Here is a 20,446-nt window from a genome sequence, read left to right on the forward strand (position 1 = left end):
TTTCTTTTACCTTTTTAAAAAAAAAATTCTTAAATTTTTTTTGTACTTTTTTTCGGAAATTTTTTGAAAACCTTTTTTTCAGCCAATTTTTTTAAAAACTTTTTTTCAGACATTTTTTTTACAACTTTTTTTCAGATAATTTTTTGAAAAACTTTTTTTCAGACAATTTTTTTAAAAACTTTTTTTCAAACATTTTTCCCGCACATTTTTCATAATTTTTTTTTTTAACTTTTTTTTTCCAAACATTTTTCAAAAAAATCTTTTTTTCTGACAATTTTCTTTTACCTTTTTAAAACTTTTTTTCTGACATTTTTTTTTACTTTTTTTCAAACATTTTTCCCGCACATTTTTCAGAATTTATTTTTTTTTACTTTTTTTTACAGACATTTTTCAAAAAAAATAATTTTCTTTTACCTTTTTAAAACTTTTTTTCAGACAATTTTTTTAAAAACTTTTTTCAGACAAATTTTTTAAAAACTTTTTTCAGACAAATTTTTTAAAAACTTTTTTCAGACAATTTTTTAAAAAACTTTTTTTCAAACATTTTTAAGTGTTTGAGTTAAGTGCTTCTTGCTTCTTATCCATCAACGTTCAGTAATATAGATTTGATCAATGTTATCCCTTTGAACTTGGTATTTAGCTTATTGTGATGTCATTTCTTGGAGTATCTTCAAATGCTTCATATCACTTAAATCTGTACATCCTAAGCTCAAAGGTTATGTAAATCAATAAACCATAATAATTGCTAAAAAAAACAAAAAACAAAAACATTGAAATTGTGTCATAACGTGTAACAACGTCCCTGATGTGTTATCCTCTGCAGAAGGTGGACGTCACCAGCAGAGCAGTGTTGGACATCATGACCAAAACTACAGAGTACCTCCAACCTAATCCAGGTACCGAACACACAGTTAGACTGCTTCAACATGTAGACCCCTAAAACAACATCAGTGACTCATAATGTTCCCGTCGCCACCCCGCAGCGTCCAGAGCCAAGCTGAGTATGATCAACACCATGTCAAAGATCCGCGGCCAGGACAAGGGACCCGGCTACCCGCAGGCCGAGTCCGTCCTGGGAGACGCCATGTTGAAGTTTGGACGGGAGTTAGGGGAAGAGTCCAGCTTCGGTGAGTGAGAATGTACACTTATTATAATAATAATAATAATAATAATACAATAAAATAATAACAAAAAATTATAAAATAGAAATAAAATGTAATGCATTAAAACAATAAAAATTATAAATACATATAAATAATAATAAATAAATAAATAAAATCAATTAATTAATTGAAAAACAAAGTATTCAAAAACAAGGGAGGAAAACAAATGGTGGTGGTAATAATAATAATAATAATAATAATCATAATAATAATAACAATAATAATAATAATAATAATACAATAAAAATAATAAAATAAAAACAATGGAATGCATTAAAACAATAAAAATATATATATATATAAATAATAATAAATAAATAAAAATCAATTAATTAATTGAAAAACAAAGTATTCAAAAACAAGGGAGGAGAAAAATGGTGATAATAATAATAATAATAATAATTAAAATTAAAATTATAAAATAAACATAAAATATAATACATTAAAACAATAAAAAATTAATAAACAAATATAAATAATAACAATAATAATAATATTTTTAACTCAATAAATGAATTGAAAAAGAACGTATTCAAAAACAATGGAAAACATTTTATAATGATGATGAAATAATAATAATACAATAAAATAAAACACATTAAAACTATAAAATAATAACAATAATAATCATTTGATAAATTCACACACCTCTTTATGATTGGATGTTTCTTGCCAAAATGCACCTTGGAAGTCACCGTTAACGTCTACCTCTAGTTTTTATTTGTAAATTTCGACTTTTTATCAAAGAACCAGTTGTTCATCTTTTGTACTGATGATTTATTGACAAATTCATGGATTCCTTTACTTCCTCCCATTCTCCCTCCTCTTCCTTTACTTCCCCTTCATCCTGTCCTTCCAGGTATGGCGCTGATCGATGCCAGCGAGTCGATGAAGGAGCTCGGGGAGGTGAAGGACGCTCTGGACATGGAGGTCAAACAGAACTTCATCGACCCGCTGCAGAACCTCCACGACAAAGACCTCAAAGAGATCCAGGTGAATGAAACAACCTGTTACTGGTTCCCAGTTAAAAAGACAAAAGGTCACCTGATGTGTTTGGTTGCACGCTAACGTCTTGTTCCTACTCCGCTGCAGCACCATCTGAAGAAGATGGAGGGCCGCCGTCTGGACTTCGACTACAAGAAGAAGCGTCAGGGGAAAGTCCAGGACGATGAAATCAAACAGGCGCTGGAGAAGTTCGACGAGAGCAAAGAGATCGCAGAGCAGAGCATGTTTAACCTTCTGGAGAGCGATGTAAGGACTTCTCTTTATCTATGTCTGCTTTACGGCTGCAACACCATCGGTGATTACTCTGCCAATTTCTATCTAGATTAACCGATCAAATGTCTTGATTTATCCGACCAACAGTCCAAAAACAAAGATGTTTAATGTACTATAAGAAAAGGAAAAGCAGCAAAAAAGTCTTTTCCTCGTAAATTAACCAATTTCCATATTAGATAATATGCTATTTTTTTAGTCGTAAATTTGCCACTTAAATCTCAGAGAAAATCCCTTTTTTGTCGTAAATAAACTACGTTAATCTCAGATAATATCAGAGTTTTTTCTCGTAAATTAATTACTTTAATCTCAAAGAATATCCCAGTTTTGGTCGTAAATTTACCTTTTTAATCTCAGAGAATATCTGAGTTTTTCTGGTAAATTTACCACTTTAATCTCAGAGAATATCAGATTTTTTGGTCGTAAATTTACTACTTTAATCTCAGAGAATATCCAAGTTTTGGGTCGTAAATTTATGACTTTTTTCACAAAGGCCACAATGGCCCTAAGACACCATTGTAAGTCTGCTTTAATGTAATTGCACCATTATTTTTATTTATCAGTTGAGTTGAATTGAATGTAGTTTGTTTGCTCCAGTGAGTGATGAAAGTGGCACAACAACAAACACTTTAAAAAACAAGTGGAAACAAAAACCTTAGCAGATTCTACCCTGAGGAGAAAGCTGCAGAAACATCATATTTAAACCACTATGACTCAGTGATTTTATTCAGCAGTCGTGTGCCGTGCTGTGCCAAGCCAGACCCCGGCCCAGCATGGGCACAGAACAGGTTGTACTGTGAAAAAAAACCTTTGTGTGTGTGTTGCAGATAGAGCAGGTGAGCCAGCTGGCAGCGTTGGTTCAGGCTCAGTTGGAATACCACAGCCGCTCCGCCGAAATCCTCCAGCAGCTCTCCAGTAAGATGGAGGGCAGGTACTGATCTATGTGTCTCTCTGTGATGAAGATTAACCAGTAAAAACACACTGGTGTGGTTAGACTAACCTTTTTTTAACTGTGTCTGTCCCTTCAGGATAAAAGAAGTGTCGACTAAACCGAGGAAGGAGTACACTCCTAAACCCAGAATGACCTTGGAACTGCTGCCCCCCAGCGAGAGCCACAACGGGGGGATACACTCGGCCAAATCACCCGGAAGAACACCAGGTACAGGGTGGGAGTGGACTCCGGGAGGGCGAAAGAGAGCTTGATCAAACCAAAAACTGTTTTTCTTTGTATGGTATTGTTGATGTCAATAAACAACCAAACCCCAAAAGAAAGAAGGACCCACAAAAGGCTCGGAAAGAGTCAACTCAGTTAGACGTTAGAGCTAAAAACCACAGACTGTATAGAAGAAGTGGACGTAGACACCGTGACGTCACCCATTGGTTTGTTAACTGCCGTTTTGAAGCCTCGAGTTTAGCATCTTGGCTATGACCATCTTAGTTTTTGGTCGTAGCATTTCATTTATAATTCTTATACTTCTGTGTCTGCCCCCCCCCAGCCCCCATGGACCAGCCGTGTTGCCGAGCGCTCTACGACTTTGAACCAGAGAACGAAGGCGAGCTGGGCTTCAAAGAGGGTGACGTCATCACCCTGACCAATCAGATCGATGACAACTGGTACGAGGGCATGATCAACGGCCAGTCGGGCTTCTTCCCCATCAACTACGTGGATATCCTGGTGCCGCTCCCTCATTAGGTCCCGCCAACGACCTGACCCTTAACCCCTCGACCAATCCCCGAAAACAGCCTGTATTTGCATAAACGACAAAACCACGTCCTCCTTCTACTTCTTCTTCTGTGCTTCTGTGCGGTTCTGCTTTCACTGAAAGGACTGAGGCGGAGGCGGAGGCGGGGTGGATGAGACGAGGCAGTGGGACGGTGATTAGAGGAGGATTTTAGCGCGAGTGATGCAGAAGAGAGGTAGAAGAGAGGGACTGAAAGGGACGAGAAGACGAAGAGATGGTCTTTTACGGCGCTCGCTCAGTAGTGCTCCGCCCAGCCGGGCAGCACTGGAAACCAATGAGGCTTTGGAGACTTAAGGCACGGTGTATATGTACGTGCATGTATGTGTCTGTTTGTGCGTTTCGACCTGTTCTTACTCTATTGGGACCGAGCCAGCACAAAGTCCTGCTTGTCAGCTAAACTGCCTGACAGCTTTTTGTGATGCTGTCTTCTTCTTCTATTCTTAAGTTTCTTGCTGTCTTTTCTCTCAGAGTATTCTGTCTTTTCTACCGTGACTTGCCTTCCTGTGCTTTTCTTCAGCCCGAGATTTCTCAGCAACTGTCACAGTCTTCCCCTCTTTCTATCTTTCTATCTTTCTTTCTTTCTTCCCTCCTCGGCTAGCACTGCCTTTCAGCATGGCTCCGTACTGTATACAGGCCTCTAACCAGAGCTACAGTATAGGTCACCAAACACTTCTGCTTTTGTTTGAGTACATCTCTTGTAACATACTCTGCCTTTCTCAGAGTCTGCATAGAGTCTTGGCTCAACGGTTGTACGCATGAACCAGCCAAACCAGACATTTGAGTGATAAGACGCCGGTGACATCTAGCTTTCGAGAGTGCATCTTTGGAATAAAGCCGTATCTGCAATAAGTAGATTTTTACAGAATGAAGATACTTGTTATAATGGTTTTAAAGGTTTGAGGGTCATTCAACACGTCACTAAACATGTCAGCTCAAGAGATGAAAAGGAAAGCTCTGGGTAGACAGCAGTGACGTGCCAACACAACCAGCAGTTTTATTGAACAGAACCTTTCACCAGGTTGGTGAACAGATAAGCCGTGGTGGGTTATTACAGTATGCATCGAGGAAACGATGCTTGTTTTTTCTCTGTATACTATTCTGAGTTCCCCATTCACAGTGTTCAGTGTGTACTGTGTGGAGTAGATGCTTGTTAACTCGTCTTATTTGTGGCTTTTGCATGCAGGACTGTGTGAACTGTGGTAGCCGTTCTAAAACTCCTGTTTTAAGTGCTTGACCTTCAATTACATTTAGGGAGACAATGCTCAGCGTGAATATCCTACAGTAAGACATTATATCATTCCCCCAGTGCTCTTAATTCCACTAAACATGCCAGAACTCACAGGAACTCTAGAATGCTGACAACATTCTGGAACATTCTAGAACCATGACACTATTCTTGCCCACAGAATGATCCAGAAACGTTTAATGATTCCGGAATCTTGGTAACATTCTGAAACACCCCATTACATTTAAGAATCTTTGGAACATGATAGAATCTTGTTGACATTTTGAACCGTATAAGAATGTTTCTGGACCTCATAAACATCCTGGAGTGTTCTCATGTGTTCAGGTGTAATCAGAACATTCTTGAACCCTCCAAGCTTTGAAGAATCAACACAGGATTCAGAACCCTTCACATATCCTGATAGTTCCTATGAGGTCAGTAACTGTTAGCTGTGCTAGTTCCCTGCAGTATGCATCACATACAGTAAGCAGTAGGACTTGGTTAATGGCTCCAACTGTTACTCCTCCACAGTGCTACCTAGCTGCCTGTTCGTATGTATCGGACGTGTTCTTTATAAGGCAGTATTAAAGAGTCTATTCAGACAAAGACCTGATGAAAAAGGTTGAAGATATTTATTGTTAAAGGCTCTTTAATAATTCAACTATTTATCAATGATTTTAGATTAAACCGATGGAAACCATCAGTACATTCCGTTTGATAGCAGCAGAACATTTCTAACATCCGAACTTGTTGACTGTTTGTAGCTACAAGACAAGTCGACATACGATTAGACAGATGTGACAACTCACTATTATATTCATGCCTTGTTGGTGCTGGGTTTAAATCGACTCCATTGTACATAAAACAACGTAATAGTCTCAAAGATCTGAGGTACACAGGAAGCTAACGTCAGTCACCTTGATTCTCATTTACCATGCTAACATTTTTCAAATTAAAACTGACATTAAATGGATATTATAATGGATATTTAACGTATAGACTGTTTTGTTAAATTAAAAAGAAAACTTGTTTTTTTTCTATCCAGGCATTATTTATTACATTCCAGATGTGGCTAACTGGCTAGCCTTTCGCTTCACAATCTCGCAGTGTTGAGCAGAATACTTAAAAGTAAAAGTATTTAGTGCCTGAATGTAACATATTCTGTTAAAACACAGAGAAAAGTTTTCAGAATTCATTTGGGATACATCATCTTACATGTAAAACATTTGTACTTGTCATTCTTTTTGTCACATTTTCTGCCTTTTCCTTAAATACATTGTAATATATCACAATAATAGCCATCACAGGCATGCACTGGACCAAACTCTTAGTTTCAACCAAAATGTAACAAATCTAATGTTTACTTACGAAGGGCGATGATGACTCCTTTTAGATAAGAAGTCAAACATGTCTTTTTCCACATTCCCTTTATATTCAAGATGTCATTTTGTCCCTGAACCTAAATCTACCGGTCTGAAAATAGACCTTAAGTAGCTTGTTTCAAAACATTTTTAACATATGAGGTATCAAAGTATTCTCTGGATTTATACAGTACATTTTGGTGTTTTTAAAAATGTACACATACTTAAATTTTTTTGCAATCCAAACCTGTAGTGATGTCAAAGTGTAGGGACGCCGCTGTAGCTGTTTTGTTCATACAGTCCATTATCAAATAGCCATAAGATGGGTCGCATCGTGCCGGTTCTTGACAAGTTAGTTGACAACAGTGATAATTTACCAGGTTTTCAGCAGAGAAAAAAAATATTTTATAAAATGTTTGGCTGGAGGATGGCAAAGTTTAAGAGTTCCTCTTGAAAGCTATAATGGTGTTTTAGATACAAATAGTAATAACAATGACAGAGACTCAATATAATCTACCTTCAGTCAATAAACATTGAATACCAAGGCAATAAATGATGATCTAAACAATAAGATTTCAATAAAAGGAAGAGGTGGCTCTGAAGGAGAACTGTGGATCTAAAGAGCTGTGACATCTCTTCCATTGCCAAAGCACACACAATACATGAAAGCAACAATAATCATAATTGACTCTCGTTCTGCCACATTCCTGCTGTTCTGTAACTGTTACAGGTTGTTGTAAAAGACGGGTTTTTGGAGCACAAACTGTGTTCAGTGTTTTCTTTTGATGTCTTCTGTCTGTTTTGTCCTGAGTGTGAAACCTGATTTTCTTGATTCCGCCTGTGGAAAGTCTGTGAGCTGCATGCAAACTGAACCGCTTTACGTCTTTACGGCTGTTTGAGATGGTTTTTCCAAATAACGACGGGGAGATATTTGTCCTGCTGGAGTCTAACTGATACTCTCCATTTTCTATTGTTCAGTTACTGTATTTATTTTTTTATCTTTTGACTTGCTCGTGCTATATTTGTATAGCGCTCCTCTCCAAATTACAAAGTGCTTTAAGACTTTTTTGAATTTTTTGTTTTTATTTTGCACCTTGTCAGAATTGTTTTGTTGTTCTTTTTTTTTCTTTTATTTGTATTTTTGTGCTGATTTGCCCTCCATGGCGACGTGTATTCTAACCTCAATGAGGGACTTGTACAGTGTTACGCTCCATTTTCCCTTTTCACCTTAACGAGAGTCGGACCTCGGCCACGTTACCTGCCTCAGTTTAATTTCAGTATCACTCTCGATTGTCAGATCGAGCAGAGCAATCCAAACCAAACCTGCAGACTGAATCTTCAGTCTGTCCTCAGAGGTGTAGCAGCTCTGGAAGCAGAAGTAGTCTCATTGCTTCGGCTAAACTTCAGATTATCTGGCTGACTTTATATTCAGGTGCCGATTTATGGCCCCGACCACGGCTTTGAAATATCAGTCAGTTAGAATCTATGGCCCCGACCATGGCTCTGAAATATCAGTAAATTAGAATCTATGGCCCCGACCACGGCTCTGAAATATCAGTAAGTTAGAATCTATGACCCAGACCACGGCTCTGAAATATCAGTACGTTAGAATCTATGGCCCCGACCACGGCTCTGAAATATCAGTAAGTTAGAATCTATGGCCCCGAACACGGCTCAGAGTCTATGGCCCCAACCATGGCTCTGAAATATCAGTAAGTTAGAATCTATGGCCCCGACCACGGCTCTGAAATATCAGTAAGTTAGAATCTATGGCCCCGACCATGGCTCTGAAATATCAATAAGTTAGAATCTATGGCCCCGACCATGGCTCTGAAATATCAGTAAGTTAGAATCTATGGCCCCGACCATGGCTCTGTAATGGCTGTAAGTTAGAATCTATGGCCCCGACCATGGCTTTGTAATGGCAGTAAGTTAGTTAGAAGCTATGGCCCGACCATGGCTCTGAATCTATGGCCCCAACCATGGCTCTGAAATATCAGTAAGTTAGAAGCTATGACCCCGACCATGGCTCTGAAATATCAATAAGTTAGAATCTATGGCCCCGACCATGGCTCTGACATATCAGTTAGTTAATTTACCAGTTTAGCCAAATTTTGCGGTTTTTTTAAGGCCCCACCCACTAAATTTGAACAGAACCAATGAGATTACTACTTTTCCTCTCGGGGCTGCTTTGCTTTAAAGAAACCAACTACGATAATGTGGCCTCGGTCTGGCCGGTGGCTCCATTCCATTATACTTCTAATGCCTTGTGGCTGTATAAAATAGCCCCTATGCCTATGACCTGGTGTCTTCTGGTGAGCTACATGTGTGTATGTGATATACACCTTGTTGCTATTTATTTATGTATTATATGTATTTATTTATTTATTTATTTATTCCTGCGTCCTATTTATTGGTTCGGCACTTGTATTTAACGATTGTCAATACATTGGTGTATGATGTGGAGGATGGAGGGATTTATTGGGTGTGTGGGGGGGTGCGTGGTCAATGGAAAAACTTCGCTGTGATACTAACTCTAACTGTTGCTCTCCTCGTACTGGACGATGATATAATCTAAGACCACTGTATGTATAACTGCTTGTCGTGAAGATGATCTACAATGTAATGACAATAAAGAATTAACACTATGACAAACTCTGCAGACGGCAAGGCTCTTCTAATCTGTTCTTCACACATAGATAGATGACATTTTATTTGGGCCTTTAATATCAAAAAATAATGTTCTTTTTTTATGAGAAGAGCTGCTTTATTTCTAAAGATTGTTTATTTTATCTACAAGGTTGTGTTATCTAAAAACATCGAGGCTACTGGCAGTAACATAGAGGCTAATTTTTATACTGTGGTATTAATACTAATATTACTTATTAAGTAATTAATTAATTAAAATTAACTTGTTAAATAAATAAGTTAATTTGAATGTATTAATTATGATGAAATAATTATAAATTAATTAGCTTTAAATACTACCCACTCAGTGTCAGTAGCTGTGGGTCTCTACAGTAGAAATGGTAGATAGATTTTATTGAACCATGAAGTGTTTTTGTGTGTAATGAGCCAAAAAACTAAATACATTGAATTAATTAATTAATTAAGTAATTAAGTAATTAAGTAATTAATTAATTAAAATTAAAACTAAATAAATAAGTTAATTTGAATGCATTCATTTTGATGAAGTGATTATAAATTAATTAGCTTTAAATACCACCCACATTTCTCTACAGTAGAAATGGTAGTTAGATTTTATTGAATCCATGAATTGTTTTTGTGTGGAATGAGCCAAAATGGCCACCAGAGGCGCTGTGGAGACTTCACTTCCGGCTGCAGTTTCCCTCCTTTTACAAATCTACATCTGATGCCTTCAGGTGCTGCATGAAAACTCGAACTTTATAGCTCCCCGGCTGCAAAATATGACTTTTCATATAAATCAAGTCTTATTTAGGTCAGATGTGATATAAACATTGACCCAATGATGCATGTATTTTATCTTTATTGTTTCTTGATGTTTATATGTAAAAATAAAGAGTGAAGAAGAGGAATTTGCATTCAAAATGTGTTAAAATATAAGCTTTTAGAACATATTTGTGATAGACTTACTGTTTTAATGAAACATAATGTATTCTGTGAAATTCAAATTTGTTGTATTCATTTTGTTAGGGTCGTTAAAGTTGAATTGTGATATTTTCGAGGGCATTTAAAAGCAGCAAACGGCTTGACCCACTTTTCACACACGACACGGGAACGTTTCACTCTCTGCGTCAAGTTCAACAGGAAAGATAGAGCACCACCGGAAACACAATAGTTTGCCTTCAAAATAAAATTATTTAATGAAACACCCCCCTATATGTTCAACAGCAATATTTGACTATATAGAGCAGGGCTCAGCAACCTTTACTATCAAAAGAGCCATTTTTGCCCAAAAAATAAATAAATAAATCTGTCTGGAGCTGCAAAACATGTGATCATTGTGATGAAGGTAACACAGCTTATAGTCTAAGTATATAGTATATCAGTCTAATGCAGTGAGGGCCAAAGAGACAATGTACTACGGAGTATTAGGGCCACATTGAGGGAAAAATCATCTGAGATTTACAGAAGTCATAATATCATGAGAAAGAAAAGTCGTAATATTACGAGAATGAAGTCATAACTTTACGAGAACAAAAGTTGTAATATTACGAGAATGAAGTCGTAACTTTACGAGAAAAAAAGTCATAATATTATGAGAATAAAGTCATAACTTTAAGAGGAAAAAAAGGGGTAATATTACGAGAATAAAGTCATAACTTTAAGAGAAAAAAAGGCGTAATATTACGAGAATAAAGTCATAACTTTACGAGAAAAAAAGGCGTAATATTACGAGAATAAAGTCATAACTTTACGAGAACAAAAGTTGTAATATTACGAGAATGAAGTCGTAACTTTACGAGAAAAAAAGTCATAATATTATGAGAATAAAGTCATAACTTTAAGAGGAAAAAAAGGCGTAATATTATGAGAATAAAGTCATAACTTTAAGAGAAAAAAAGTCATAATATTATGAGAATAAAGTCATAACTTTAAGAGGAAAAAAAGGCGTAATATTACGAGAATAAAGTCATAACTTTAAGAGAAAAAAAAGGCGTAATATTACGAGAATAAAGTCATAACTTTACGAGAAAAAAAGGCGTAATATTACGAGAATAAAGTCATAACTTTACGAGAACAAAAGTTGTAATATTACGAGAATGAAGTCGTAACTTTACGAGAAAAAAAGTCATAATATTATGAGAATAAAGTCATAACTTTAAGAGGAAAAAAAGGCGTAATATTACGAGAATAAAGTCATAACTTTAAGAGAAAAAAAAGGCGTAATATTACGAGAATGAAGTCGTAACTTTACGAGAAAAAAAGTCATAATATTATGAGAATAAAGTCATAACTTTACGAGAAAAAAAGTTGTAATATTACGAGAATAAAGTCATAACTTTACGAGAAAAAAAGGCGTAATATTACGAGAATAAAGTCATAACTTTACGAGAAAAAAAGGCGTAATATTACAAGAATAAAGTCATAACTTTACGAGAAAAAAAGGCGTAATATTACGAGAATAAAGTCATAACTTTATGAAAAAAAAAGTTGAAACTTTACGAGAAAAAAGTCGTAATATTACGAGAAAAAAGTTATAACTTTCCGAGAAAAAAAGTCTTAACTTTACGAGAAAAAATTCATAACTTTACGAGAAAAAAGTCGTAACTTTACGAGAAAAAAAGTCGTAACTTTACGAGAAAAAAAGTCGTAACTTTACGAGAAAAAAAGTCGTAATATTACGGGAATAAAGTCATAACTTTACGAGAAAAAAGTTGTAATATTCCAAGAATAAAGTCAAAACTTTACAAGAAAAAAGTCGTAATAATACGAGAATAAAGTAGATTTCTGACCCACTTGTAGATTTTAATGGGAAATAGTGTAAAAATGCCTAATTTTTGCTTCCGTTGACATCGTGACAATTTTATTTTGAAGTCCTCCCCCAGATGTGCTCCGGTTATACTCTCCCTAGCTTGACGTTGGTTCCGCGTGTTGATACTGAAGAGAGGAGAAGAAGGATCCGAGGAGGAGAAACACAAAGTTAATTTCAGCAGCGCTAAAAAGAAAAGACCCGAACTCAGGCCAGAACCAGAGGAACATGGACATGAAGAAGAGGGTCTCCTTAGAGCTGAGGCACCGGTCGCCGACGGAAGTGAGTTACAGAACCCTTTTAGTTTTAATGTGTTGTTGTTGTTTATCGGAAGACGTTTAGTGGCGCACCGGCCGGAGAGAGCACATGGCTGCAGCAGCTCCACGAAAACTGCTCAAAAATGTGTATTTACGTATTTAAATCAGCTATTATTTAATATTTAACAACCCAGTATGTTTAAGTGAACTCCTGTCGCTCTTATTAAACTCTAAAATGCGTTAAAACTGTTAAATTCTCACCGTTAAACTGCTTTTTGTGCAGCAAAGAGTTGCAAGTTTGAGCACTGAAACACACACACATCCGGGTCTTTTCGGCTCCGTCTAATATCTGGAATCCAGAAGTTATAACACGGATTATATCTAAATTAAATAACCGTTTACACAATTTAAACATCATATTCTGCTTTATTATTATTATTGAAGCATTTATATACTCATGTTTTTAAAATAATCGTTAAATAAGCAGTTAAAACGGTTAGAAACGTAAAAAATGATTCGTCACGTTATTTTTTTAATACAAGCAGGAAATGCGTCATTGTTTTTACCTTTTATACTCTTAAAACACGTAAAATCTTTATATATTATTACACAACTACAACCCTACTTTAATACAGCTGCATTAGCATTCAGGTTATACGTTTTAAATGACTCTAAATTGACGTAGTTGGTTGTTGTTGCCTGCACTCTTCCAGGTGTTAGTCGGGGCCCTAACGTGCTACTAAGGGCGCGCAGCTAGTTAGCTTAAAGTGGCTACTTCATGTGCTTCTTGTGCTTTAAACGCCTTTATTAGTCCCTTTAAAACACTATACACGTGTGGTCTGTTGGGTTTGTTCATGTGGCTGTGGTGTGATGTTATAATAGTGAATAAAAGATGTAATAATAGTGAATTAAAGGAGTTATTAGTGAGCTAACAGAGAGTTAGCTTAGCAGCGTCACATGTGTTGGGAGTTTATAAACAGAGAGTTCAGTCGGGCCACGTTCCAACATGAAGCTGCACATGAGTCCTTTACACTAAGACACTAGTGTAAAGGACTCCTCTGGGGTGGATATTAATGTTTTAATGATGTTTTGACGACTTAATTTATATTAAAAAGGCTGCCGCAACTTTAGTGCTAAAGCTAAAATGCTTAAAATAAACAGGTTATAGCTTCTCAGGTGTGAATAAATTGACATTTTATGGACCAAACAGTTAATTGATAATGAAATTGATTGTCAGCTGCAGCTCTGGTTATCCCCAGGTCCAGCACACATTTTTTTATCTCTTCAAAATGAACCTTAAAGGGACATTTGTCAAGTATTTAATACTTTTATGAATGAATGAATGACTTTATTTCGAACATAAAAACAGATACAAAATAATAACAAACAAAACAAGAGTAGTAGTGTCTGAAAAGGAGTAGGTAGAAGTAAAACTTATATTTCCCTACCCCTTTCTCACTTCTCCTCTATTAACTCATACATCATAGAATGATAATATAATATATAAACTCTCCCAAGTTTATTTACATCCCACATATCCATCCGGAGTTAAAACATAGATATAAACCTACCTTTAACACAACTCCTATCACAACTCTTCCTCAACCATATACCTCCCAAATATATATTTTGTTATATAGCTTTTAAAAGTGATTTATATTTGTGCTGCGCTTCAACCCATCACCTAACCCATTCCACAAATCCACCCCACTGATGAAATACACAAACTCTTCTTTGTTGTACGAACACAATGCTTTTTAAAATTAAATTTTCCTCTTAAATTATAACCCTTATCTTATCAACATGGGAGTGGGTAAATATGCTGCTTTATGCAAATGTAGGTATATATGTATTATTGTAAATCAATTAACAACACAGATCAATGACAGATATTGATCCAGAAACCCTCACAGGTACTGCATTTAGCATAAAACAATATGCTCCAATCATAACATGGCAAACTGCAGCCCAACAGGCAACAACAGCTGTCAGTGTGTCAGTGTGCTGACTTGACTATGACTTGCCCCAAACTGCATGTGATGATCATAAAGTGGGCATGTCTGTAAAGGGGAGACTCGTGGGTACCCATAGAACCCATTTACATTCACTGATCTGGAGGTCAGAGGTCAAGGGACCCCTTTGAAAATGGCCTTGCCAGTTTTTTATCCTCGCCAAAATGTAGCACAAGTTTGGAGCGTTATTTAACCTGCTTACCGAAAAGCTAGTATAACATGAGTGGTACCGATGGATTCCTTAGGTTTTGTAGTTTCATATGATACCAGTATTTTCACTCCGCTTCTACAACCTCCAAAACATTTATTGCGTGAAAGAAATTAGAGGCGTTAAAATCAACTTAAACAGCCCTAATAAGGATACAAGACTTGAGTTTCAATATATGAAATTAATCATGCTTTTGCACTGAGAAATTACTTTTTCATTTGATATTTTTTTTTTTCCAAAAGCTGAACATGACCTTTTTTTGTGAAATTAAAATACCATCTAAAAGTGGCATACTAATATTATAAGTCAGTTAATATCTGGTGAAAGAATAAGCTATCAAGTTTTTAAAAAATGACGTGTCGGCTTTTGGTGCTTCTGACTCACTAAAATAAGCCCATAGTCTTAATATGTTTGATATAATGGTGATTTTGCACCGCTATCTCTGTGGTTTTCACCCCTCGTCTATCTTGCATATTCAGGAGACTCTCTACTTTTTAACACCAAGCAGCAGACTGTATAGTCGTTAAATGACTATCTGAATTAGTCATACTGACACTGCAATCGTCAAATCAAGAAATCAAAGTCATTTTGAAACAGATCTCTGTGTAGCGGTGCAGTATGCGCCAACAATCAGTCAAAAGATAAAAACCACAGCTTCAAATCTAAGAAAAAAAGGAGGGTATCTTATTTAATTTGGTTATAAAAAGCTATGACTTACTTTGTCCGGAGTTATTGTTTAATTGATGCTGTGTCTGGCCTGTCTATGACCCACACCGGACTAACTCCTCCTCCTCCTCAGGTCCAGGAGCTGGTCCTGGATAACTGTCGCTCTGGCGAAGGAAAGATCGAAGGAATCACAGAAGAGTTCTCCAATCTGGAGCTGCTCAGCCTCATCAACGTGGGCCTGACCAGCGTAGCAGACATCCCCAAACTGGACAAACTCAAAAAGGTACGAGACCCAAAACACACTCAGACTGGACAGTTTCAGAAAGAAAAGGTAGAAAACAAATGCATGATGTTAACATGAACATATGGCTGCACAAACTCCTGCTTATCAAGGCTATCTTTGTGTTATTTCCAGTCACTTTTTATGTTAGGACGTCCACAGGAAAACGAGAAATTGATATAGAGAAAATTAATCTGTCACTATTCTCTGGTTCCAGATTCTCAAATGTGAGAATTTTGATGCTACTTTTTGTCCGAAATGACAGTAGACTGAGGAACTTTAGATTTTTACATTGGACGATGAGAAAATAATCATTAGTTGAAGCCCTAGTTAAAAATATTCAAGAAGTTTGATCCCCAGTTATTGTGATCAATAATTGTGATCAAAAATCTCTATGTAGCAAAGTAGTTATGATTATTATTTTCGATTCATACAGCCCCAAATTAGAAATATTACTCTAAATGTGGCTGTACATTATATTCCTTTGTACGTATTTATTCATTATATTTAGAGTCAATGCATCTCAGCAAACGTGCAACATCTTACTGTTTTTATAGGTCAAGCAAATACATGTTTTCTCATTATAATATATAGTTGTAACTCTTCTTTATTTGTATTAATGTTTGATATATATGTGTATGCACCGTCAGGATTGCTTCTTCATTTTGTTCTACTTTGTGCAGTGACAATAAAATAATTCTATTCTAATTATTTAGATATGGTATTAATCAACTAATTGTGTCAGCTTCACCATTAAATCAATCTTCCTGTTTCTTCCTGTGTGCAGTTGGAGCTGAGTGACAACAGGATATCAGGCGGTCTGGAGGTCTTGGCCGAGCGGCTGGTGAACCTAACGCACCTCAACCTCAGTGGGAATAAGTTCAAAGACATCAGCACCCTCGAGCCGCTGGTAGGTGGAGTCAGACTCTAAAACACACGTTCTGTACACCAACACCTCGTAGCCCCTTTCTGCAGATTTGCTGGACATTCTTTTAAAATTTGCGCTCCATCTGAACGTAAACTTGACTTGTTAGTAACGGCTTTATGATAACTGATCAACTCTGTTGTCCCTCCAGAAAAAGTTGCCCCAGCTGAAGAGTCTGGATCTGTTTAACTGCGAGGTGACCAACCTTGCCGACTACAGGGAGTCCATCTTCAAGCTCCTCCCCCAGCTCACCTACCTGGACGGCTACGACATCGACGACTGCGAGGCGTCCGACTCTGACGGCGAGGGAGACGGAGTCGACACTGATGACGAAGAGGGTTTGGGTAAAAGCAACACTTAAAGAATAAATATAGATTTAGATGTGATGTTTCTGCTGCAGTCACGATCAGACAACTCACCTGTACTCTGTATTCCAGAGGGCGAGTCGGAGGACTTTGAGGACGAGGAAGAAGAGGATGAGGAAGACGTAGTGGCTGTAGAGGATGACGATGATGATGACAGTGACGAGGTGAGTCTGACTCAGAAATATATCCAGAGATGTGAAGTTAGAAATGTGAAGTTAGTAAATTAATTAAATAAATTGATTCAAACGGTCCACATCGAGATCAACTTTGGTAAACGCCTTTTTTGATGTTGACCAATAGCAGGCCACCGTGTCGGCGCTAACTGACGTTTGAGGGGTCGGAGCGCTGGAGAGTCCAAGTTACAGGAAGCTGTCGTAGCTTATTAGCCGCGTGCCACCATCCAGTTTTATTCAACCTATGTCGGAGGAGATACTGTAACATTAGCATCTATTTGGAGAATTGGATTCCAGTAGGATTGTTTCTGACTCGTGTGATTTCAAAAAGCTCCAGAGCGTTGAAACGTCCAAAAGTCAAAACGTATTGAAAAAAGATGGATGTAATCATTCCTAAAATGCCCAACATGTTTTTAATCTAACGAAATATTCAGCTTCAATCCGTATTTGTTGGCGTTTAGCCTTTCAAAAAACAACATTTTCTCTGCTCTCCCGCCTGCTGCACGCAAAGGACGCACCTGTAGTCACAGGGCGGCCCGACAGCACCATTACGTGATTGTTCATTGTACATTATTTATTTTAAGGCTAATGGCGTCATAAAATATGATGACCAATATTTGACGCTTCATTCAAAACTGTGTTTCTTATTATTATTTTTAGAGCCATTAAAAGTAGCTTTAGTTCCAACTTACACAAAAAACCCAGTTATACTGCAGCTCTGTATTTTGTAGTAATTCTTTGGTAATTCTGTTTTAAATGAATGTTTAGGTGGATTTCCATCAGACTTTTAGCTTCTGTTGAGTTTCATGAATTTCGATGTCAACAAAAACCTTCAACAAGCACTTTTTCTCTTTGTAGGAGGGCGAGGTGAACGGAGACGTAGACAGCGAGGACGATGACGACGATGACGATGACGACGATGACGGTCAGTAACTGCGTGGTTTCTTTACTTCTGTCGGCTGTGTGCAGCTTAAACATTTAGTTTTTTATTCTTTGTTTTAACGGGAAACATTGTTTACTTTTAGGAGGAATTGTTATAATTTAAAGAAAATAAAAAGTTAACACAAAGATGAGAATATACAGCTTGTTGTTTAAAATCAAACTAAATTTATGGTGAGAAATCCTGTTTTTCGTGGGGTAAAGTCTAGAGCTGCAATGGTTAACCGATTAGTCGTCAACTATTCAATTAATCGCCAACTATTTTGATCGGTTTGAGTCATTTTTTTAAAGAAAAAAAAATTGCTGATTTCTGCTTCTTAAATGTGAATATTTTATTATTATATATTTTATATATATATATATTATATAAATTATTTTTATATATATATTATTTATATGTATTATTTATATATATTTATATATTTATGATGTTGTTGTTAAACCTCTCCGGCTTCTCTTCTGCAGATGAGGACTCGTCTCCGGCCAAAGGAGAGAAGAGGAAGAGGGAGCCTGAAGATGAGGATGATGATGAAGAAGATGATTAAGGACCCACAAAGACCCCGCAAACCCCTCTGACCTCTCCTCTCGCCCGGTGACCCCCCCACTCTCCTCTCCCCACCAACGCTCGCCCCTCCTCCTCCTCCCCCTCCACTCCATCGTCAACTCCTGGGGCTGCGTTCCATTTCTGAAACCTCCCACTGAGCCTTCGTCTCCTCCTGCAAGGCCCAAACACCCGCCCGCCGGCAATGTCCGTTAATTTATCAAAAATATTCTCACGCTTCTTTTTTTTCTTCTTTTGCAAAAGTTTGTCACGATTCCACAAAGTTCAGGCTTTTTAAAATCCATATTATCACCAAGATATTCCTCAACAGCACCGATGAATAACGTTGATTACTTTCTGGCATCTGTGTTTACGGCACATTTTTGTCATGGAGTGATTGGACGGTTATTGTCTCTTTTTGTCTATAAAATGTCATAAAATGTGAAAAATGTCCGCTAGAATTTCAATTGAAGTCTTCACATTTTTTGTTTTTCAGCCCCAAACCCAAAGTTAATCAGTAAACTATCAGATATAACAAAGAACAGCAGAGATCCTCACATTTAACGAGCTGGAACCAGAGTGTTTTTGGCATTTTTGTTTGGAAAATAGCTGGAATGATTACTTCATTACCGCGTTGATTACCCAGAAACATTCTGTCGGATCGATTAATGAACCTATTAGAAAATCCAGAGAAAATCCAGAGGGGCATTGGACAGTTTTTTTCAGAAATGTATGTGATTAAAAAAAGATTTATTTCACATAAGCCAGTTAAACTCAGTTGGTTATTGTTTTTGGTGTCAGAGAATATGTAGGAAAAGAGGCCTTTGGTGGTCGTGAAGTGCGTTGTAAAGTTATTTTTAATAAGTCGCAGGACATAAAGTCATCAGGTGTCACGTTGGGGAACTTTGTGACAAATGAATCTCCAAATTCCTACTCCGTTAACGAGAAGTAAACGCATCGCCAGTCATGAAAAGAAGCTCAAAAAGAAAAGGCGGGAAAACATTTGATATAACTTTTTTCTGGAGGTTTGAGTTACTCACTGATCAAAACATACTTTTTCTTTACTTATTGTTTTTTAGATCATGAATATGTCGATCACACGGAGCCACACAAACACTCAAACTCAACTTGTTTTGGTAGTATTCGGTTAATTCATTCTCAATGTGTTCTTTGTGAACACATGAAAAGTTGTGTCTGTGGAACGGAGACGGGACGAGGGCTCGCGGGACGTAACGGCGCTTTTGGGATGCTAAAGATAAAACCAAATTCTCCTTCCTTTGTTTACCATCTTCCCTCTGGGACTGAACCAGCAGCTATGATGTCATCACAGACTCTGTGATGTCATCAACAGACAGTCAAACGTAGTGAAACCTCCACCCGCCCCCCCGCCCTCTCCCTTTCCTCCCCCCCGAGGCCGAGCGCGCTCAGGGCAAACTGTGTTTTCTCTTTTTTGCCAACAGAGCTTTTTAAAAGAAATATTTTTTCAGAGAAATTGTTTTTGTTTAATTTTGTATGGTTGTCTGGGGACACTCTCTCGCTCTCTCTCTCTCCCTCCATCTCTCCCTCCTGACCTCTCTCTCTCTCTGCCTCTCCTTTCATGTCTCTTCCTGCTCAGTAGAGAGATCCAGTTGATCCTTCACACTTACACTGACTAGTTGACGTTGTGTTTTCTTTTTTTTTTTACTTTCTGTAAGTTAAAGGAAAAACAAACAAAAAAAAACACACAAAAAGGACTTTGTAAATAAAATCTTAACATTTTGCTCCTGGCGTCTCGTCTCCTCTCTGGCCTTTTGTCTCCTCTCTTGCCTTTTGTCTCCTCTCTGGCCTTTTGTCTCTCAGTATATTCACATTAAGCTCAT

The 20,446-nt window shown here is 37.1% G+C and overlaps 2 protein-coding genes across 2 annotated transcripts in view; both read left to right on the top strand.

Moving 5' to 3' along the window:
• LOC141760739 (endophilin-A1-like) overlaps window positions 1-6,390 on the top strand; it is a 28,557-nt gene extending 22,167 nt beyond the window's left edge. The window contains exons 3-9 of the mRNA XM_074623803.1: window positions 824-896; window positions 984-1,127; window positions 2,023-2,156; window positions 2,256-2,414; window positions 3,266-3,369; window positions 3,467-3,597; window positions 3,935-6,390. Coding sequence (XP_074479904.1) covers window positions 824-896; window positions 984-1,127; window positions 2,023-2,156; window positions 2,256-2,414; window positions 3,266-3,369; window positions 3,467-3,597; window positions 3,935-4,131 — 942 coding nt within the window. The 3' untranslated portion in view covers window positions 4,132-6,390. The remainder of the gene's footprint in view (window positions 1-823; window positions 897-983; window positions 1,128-2,022; window positions 2,157-2,255; window positions 2,415-3,265; window positions 3,370-3,466; window positions 3,598-3,934) is intronic.
• A 5,925-nt stretch (window positions 6,391-12,315) lies between these two features.
• On the top strand, window positions 12,316-20,347 carry LOC141761354 (acidic leucine-rich nuclear phosphoprotein 32 family member D-like). Its single transcript, XM_074624698.1, has 7 exons — window positions 12,316-12,503; window positions 15,498-15,647; window positions 16,432-16,554; window positions 16,721-16,913; window positions 17,007-17,098; window positions 17,966-18,032; window positions 18,512-20,347. The coding sequence occupies exons 1-7, from the start codon at window positions 12,450-12,452 to the stop codon at window positions 18,589-18,591; spliced, it is 759 nt and encodes a 252-aa protein (XP_074480799.1). The 5' UTR covers window positions 12,316-12,449; the 3' UTR covers window positions 18,592-20,347.
• Window positions 20,348-20,446: the final 99 nt, after the last annotated feature.

Source organism: Sebastes fasciatus, chromosome 22 (genome assembly GCF_043250625.1).
Source record: "Sebastes fasciatus isolate fSebFas1 chromosome 22, fSebFas1.pri, whole genome shotgun sequence".
NCBI lineage: Eukaryota > Metazoa > Chordata > Actinopteri > Perciformes > Sebastidae > Sebastes > Sebastes fasciatus.

Coding starts and splice junctions, on each gene's coding strand:
- LOC141761354 (XM_074624698.1), top strand. CDS start 12,450: ATGGACATGAAGAAGAGGGTCTCCTTAGAGCTGAGGCACCGGTCGCCG. Junction 15,648..16,431: donor AACTGGACAAACTCAAAAAG/GTACGAGACCCA, acceptor TCCTGTGTGCAG/TTGGAGCTGAGTGACAACAG. Junction 16,914..17,006: donor TGATGACGAAGAGGGTTTGG/GTAAAAGCAACA, acceptor TCTGTATTCCAG/AGGGCGAGTCGGAGGACTTT.